Source organism: Sorghum bicolor, chromosome 1 (assembly GCF_000003195.3).
Source record: "Sorghum bicolor cultivar BTx623 chromosome 1, Sorghum_bicolor_NCBIv3, whole genome shotgun sequence".
Classification (NCBI taxonomy): domain Eukaryota; kingdom Viridiplantae; phylum Streptophyta; class Magnoliopsida; order Poales; family Poaceae; genus Sorghum; species Sorghum bicolor.
In genome coordinates this window covers 54,137,804-54,143,524 of record NC_012870.2, presented here as the reverse complement: position 1 = coordinate 54,143,524, position 5,721 = coordinate 54,137,804, and the positions used below count along the sequence as shown (strand labels likewise).

The following is a 5,721-nucleotide window of genomic DNA, read 5'->3' as shown; positions in this document are numbered from 1 at the left end:
AAGTCTTGTCAGCCATTGTCTTCATCACTTATGTTGATCTTCTAGGTTGAGTTGATTTTAATTGAATATTGATTGATCACAACTGAACCTGGATTACCATGTATAAAATATAAACAAAGATAGAATAAGGGTAAGCCTGAAAAGACAGAAGTACTTGGTTAAGAATTTTGTCTATAAGTATATATTTGATGTATTCTTCTCATAGCCATATAAATATTTCCTATTTAGAAGCTCCCCTGCAACAACGCTAGAAATACTTGTTAGCATCTCTTACGCCACACCTGCTAGATTGTCATCCCTAACACGACGTAAGAAATGTGGTTGTACTTATAATCATGGCACTTATAAAATATGAAACAAAGTTTATCTTCAAGCGCACAGATAAAATACTCCCGTTGTAGCATTTCACCCAGGTAAATTCCAGGTATCGTTATTTATAATTTTACCACTAGGAGCTTCTAAAAGGGGTCTAGAAGAGAAAATTGATATGGCTATAAGAATTACAAATACATACTCTAGATTCAAATTAATTAACCACTTCTATCTAAACATGGGTAAGGTAGGTAATGTTGATAATAATAATAATAATCATAATGAGATAATGATAGAGAATCCATAATTAGAGATGACTCATAGGATCAAGTAGGGTAGAATAAAGTGACACGATTAAAGATTTTAATTCCTAGGTTTACATCCTATCTACTAAGTCTCAAGGCTATTCTACTCTTTATCATTTATAGCAAAATCAATCTTCCATCTAAACATAAAGAACATTACTTCAGAGAATTCAAGAACATAGCAATCTTTCCCCAAGTAATTGGGATCTACTTGTCCTAGATTCGGGGAGTGGACTACATATGACTCAACAAAGTTGTCACCTTTGCGATCTACCACATGGCCCAGAAAATAGGATGCATTCATAGTTAAATATAATCTAGACACTACGTCTACATTACCTCTACCACCTAATCCAATCCGGAGTTGAACTAAGCGCTCTACGAACATATGTCTAAACTTATTATCAATCAAGACTATATCAAAGATAGGACTAGAATAAACTAAGAACAAAATAAACAAGAACATAATAATATTAAAGTAGCATAAAGTCATAATTACAATATACAATGATAAATATTACCAAATCTCCTGACATCGATCCGGAATCCTAAGACGCGCTCAACTCTACTTGTATCTAACTAGATCTAATCCTAAACTTGAAGTGGAGATCTAATCTTCTAATTGGAAACCCTAGCTTTTCTCTTTGGCCTTCTGAATGAGAGATCAACTAATGAGATAACTGATCCCTGATTCTGGGGGGTTTACCCTTGCTTATATAGTCCGATAAGATGAACCGTAGCCCTTGGATCAAACCGACATAGAACAAGGGTCGAGATGCGTTGTAGAGGTCGGTTGGAAGTCGTCACATGAAGCGGAGGCTGCTTCCAGGGGGCCCAGGCTGACTAGCATGGCTAGCGGCCCCACCTGTCTGCCGTCGTGCTCTTGTTTCGTTTGTATGTCTTCTGGTGTCCTCAACAACCTTACCGTCAATTCTTGTGGAATTTGGACATGATTTGGTTCGGTTTCTTATCTCCTACTCTTCCTCGGATTATTCTGTTTTTATCCCTCAAAATTCACAAATCACCAAAGCTATGGAAATTGTCATGTTAGTCCATAAAACTCTTGTTTGGTGATTCTTCCGGAGTATTCCAGAGAATTCTTGGTCATATCAATCGAGGACTCTTGTTTGGACTCCAAATATAACAAATGATATGTCCGTTTTGATCGTCTCGACGAGCTCTTTACAATGATGTGCTCTGTTTCATCATTTATAGCACTTTTATGTGATCAAGTGTCAATAATCCTGCAAAAGAGGTAAGAGCAACACAACGCGTGAAACTTGTTAGAATAATCCCTACAACTATGCATTAATAACTCTTTTGCCATTATGTTCTGCACTAATTGAAGATATAATGTTGACGTAAGGACCGTCAACAGGCACATCTCTTAAAACCCCATGATAATATGAGGATATATTATATCTCAAGAAACATCTGCACTCACATATGCTTAGTTGATATTGCATTCAAGGTGAGATTGGAATCATCTAGTGCATTTACTTGAGAGAGATAACATGTAGTAGCACTAGTGGCTGGTTTGCAAGTGTGGTTGTTTGTTACTCGTGGAGGTTGCTATCTCTTAGATGACTTAGTGGCTATGACTCCATTGAAGCATCACGAGGAGATTGTGTAATAGCTCTGGAGAAGGATTTGTATGTGGTTGTGCTCGTTCCCGCCAGTTGTGGTAAAGAGAAACTATAGTGGAGTGAGGCTTGTGGTGTGCCTTGTGTTTGGCTAGCTCATAAGAGAGCTCATGTTGGAGCTTTGCTACCTTGAGGGGTAGTTGAGCTTACGAAGGAGTGGCAATCCTTGCACACGTCTCAAAGGGGAGTCGGTTGCCAGCAAGAGACCAAACCTGGAGGAAAAATCTTGTGTCTCGTTCCCAGCCACGTGGTTCGCATCTCTCTACACTAGCTCTTTACATGTATTATCTCTTGGTAGTGTAGTTGCTATTTCTAGTGTGCAAGCTTATTGTTTACCTTATGCACTAGAATTGAGCAGGAGTTCTCTTGCTTAGTTTTGTTGTTCTAGTTGCTTAGGTTGCTTAATCTTACATACTAGAATTGTATAGGAGCTATTACTTGTGTTTGCTAGTCACCCTAGTTGCCGCTTTGCCTATCTTGTGCCAGAGGGCTAGTGTTGTAGTAAGTGGTAAAGTCGATTTTAACATTAGTTTATTTTCATATTTATTTCAGCTAGAAAATCATAATTAAATTTAGAAATGACTATTTATCCCTCTCTAGTCGGTTAGGACTCCAGGGCCCTCACTAGGGCCCGCTTTTCGTGACTTGGATGACAATGTCATGCTGAATCAGCCACTCTCCACATGACTAAGTGCACCTTAGTTTTAATCTCGCTGCTGTCAGTAAGAGCACCACATCTGAACCATCCGACGAGTGTGATGCGCTTGGCACTTGGCAGTTGTCTGCTCCTACTTGCCCTTGATCGTGGTTGACGGTTGTACAAGTCGGGTGGCAGTACCAGCAGGTGCATATAACTTATTTATTACCGAAACGGCGAAAGCGAAACCATACATGACAAGGACTAAGGAGTACTAGCTAGTACATTATTCTTTTCTTCCAACAAAGTCGCTAGCTGCTTGAATTCAACTTGCTAAGATGAGGAGGATCTTCTCCTTGAACTTGTCCATGGCCGGCTCAGGTAAGTACATGGAGGCCACCACGCAGTCGTCACCGTCTGCATTCTTGCACCTCATCTGGTAGCTCACCAGCTTGGTGGCGTGGTCGTCTCCAACGATGGGCACGCCGCCGGCCACCCGCTCCGCCCACCCCATGTCCAGGTCGTCCTCCCCGATCCGCGTTATGTCGGACACCACGAACGTCCATCCCTGCGCGTAAGGCGCCGCCCCGCCGACCGAGAACAGATCCACCATCGACCTCACGTACTCCTCCGTCATGCCCCGCTTGGCCTTCTGCACGAGCTCGACCGTGCCGCCGAGCGAGCCCGCCGCCGCCGTCCCGCGCAGCTCCGCCTCCACGAAGACGAACGCGTTGCCGTAGAACCCGCGCGGGAGGGGTGGGGTCAGCTTCGCTTTCCCTCGAACGTTCATGGTGATCAGCAGGGACGACGACGACGACGCTCGCTGCTGCTGGCTGCCGCTGCCGTCGTCGGCGCTCCCGCACCCAAGCGCAAGAGCTAGAGCTTCTGCTCGGCACATCCACATGGCGGCCGTGATGAGCTCGAAGTCCGTGGCTGGCTCCGTCACTTGGCTTCGCAGGGCGGCGATCTCTCTCGGCCCGAAGAGGAAGTAGTCACCGACCATCTTGTCCATGGCCATAGGCTGGAGCTGGACCGGCACCGGCGGCGATGGCTCGTCCGAGACGAAGGGCAGGCTTGTCAAGTCGGGTGGGTTGCGCGCCATCAGAAGCTCTCTGTCCCACACCGGCACAACGGCCGGGTGCTCCTGGCCTCGTGCGAGATCGGTCACGCACTTGAGGAACTGGATCACGCCGAAGCCGTCAGCCATGTTGTGGCAGATGCTGACGCCGATGGCAAATCCACCGCATTTGAACCTCGTCACCTGCACGATGTATATATCAGAGTTCAGACCTTTTTCAGAGTATAAGCATTCTTGTTTCAGTTACTTGCAAAGATTCATTCCATGAACCATGATTGTGATTGAAAATATGCTATATATATATATAGTTTCAGCTTCGAAGTAGCTAGTCCTAGTGTCCTAGCAAAATAGCAAAGATTTGTGGTAGCAAGATTTAAGTATGCTGCAAGGGACTCACTTGCATGAACATCAGAGGCCTGCCAACGACGTCTTTGGCATTGCCGATGTCGCATACGAGCTCCTCGATGCAAGGGTATGGCGGCACCAGCGGATCACCAAGCTCATCTAGCCGCACATCGGCGGCATGCGCCTCCACGAACACCACTCCTTCTCCGGTGCACTCCACCGCCAGCTTCCCTTTGGAGACCTCCCTGAGACGGCCGGCAAAAGGGTAGTAGTACACCAGGGCCTTGGCCAGGGCCACCCTGATGGCCTCGGCGACGTCGACCACCGGGGTCTCGTGGTCGTCAATGGCGTCGCGGGGGCGGAAGAACTCGATCACCGTGGCGTAGAACCACAGGGGGATCTGGCTGTCGACATCGGAGAGGGTCTTGCTCCCCTGAGGCGTTGGTGATGCCGGCGTCACCAGCTCCGGATTGCTCCGGTGTGCCTTGAAGGTCGTCACCATGGCGATTGATGTGTTGTGTGCCTACAATGTGCAGTGTAGAGATGGTGTTCCACACTAGAAGGTGTATATGTACGCTGCATCTGATGCGTATGCGTGTACCCCTTTTCTTCCGTATTTCCTGCTGCCGTTTCCTGGATGCAGTAACGAACACGGTACACAAGAGAATCCTTATCAGTAACCACCACCCTGTTCGCTTGATCTTATCTGCCGAAGCTGCCAGCCATTCAGCAGAGTTTTTCTGTCACAACACCTGAGTAGCTGTCAATTTGTCATTTGTAATAGTAACGCTCATTGTATATCTGTCAAACACTATGACATTGTTTCTTCTCTAGGCCTTGTTATGATATTCATTAGATTTTGGGAGAGACAAAAACGATTAGCAAAGTGTTTGCTTCAATATGTGGAAAACAAACTATAATGTTACAGCACAGAGTGCATTCAGCAGGTTTATTAGAGAGGATCCGTCCATATTTCAGTTAGAGCTGCGTTGTGGCCAGGCAGCTTTGGTTCGCCCTCCTGTCGCCTCTTGGGTGGGCGTCAATCCAAGCTTCCACAGAGGACACTTTGATTCAATGGTGGCTACGCTCAAGGGGCTCGTTGCCCATGGACTCTAGGCCGATGTTCGACGCCGTGACATTTCTCATCTCCTGGTCCATCTGGAAAGAGCGGAACGGCAGAACGTTCAATGGAGTTAGTCGAAGCTTCCGCGACTTGGTGTTCGATGTCCTGCACGAGGCTGACGTTTGGGTCTCCGCTGGGTTTCTACCGCTTGGAGAAGCTCTTACGCGCTGGTCGCATCTGAGTGCTGCCCTGTAATCGAAACAATTTGTTTCTTTCCGGTTCTTTTTTGCTTTCCTGTTTGCCGGTTTTAAGTGGCTACTCGCCGCTACCTGTCAGGC

At 46.3% G+C, this 5,721-nt stretch overlaps 1 protein-coding gene across 1 annotated transcript; it reads right to left on the bottom strand.

Annotated features, from left to right (window-relative positions):
- On the bottom strand, positions 3,097 to 4,840 carry LOC8055091 (acyl transferase 1). Its single transcript, XM_002464787.2, has 2 exons — positions 4,373 to 4,840; positions 3,097 to 4,158 (listed from the first exon to the last, which is right to left on the bottom strand). The coding sequence occupies exons 1-2, from the start codon at positions 4,820 to 4,822 to the stop codon at positions 3,223 to 3,225; spliced, it is 1,386 nt and encodes a 461-aa protein (XP_002464832.1). The 5' UTR covers positions 4,823 to 4,840; the 3' UTR covers positions 3,097 to 3,222.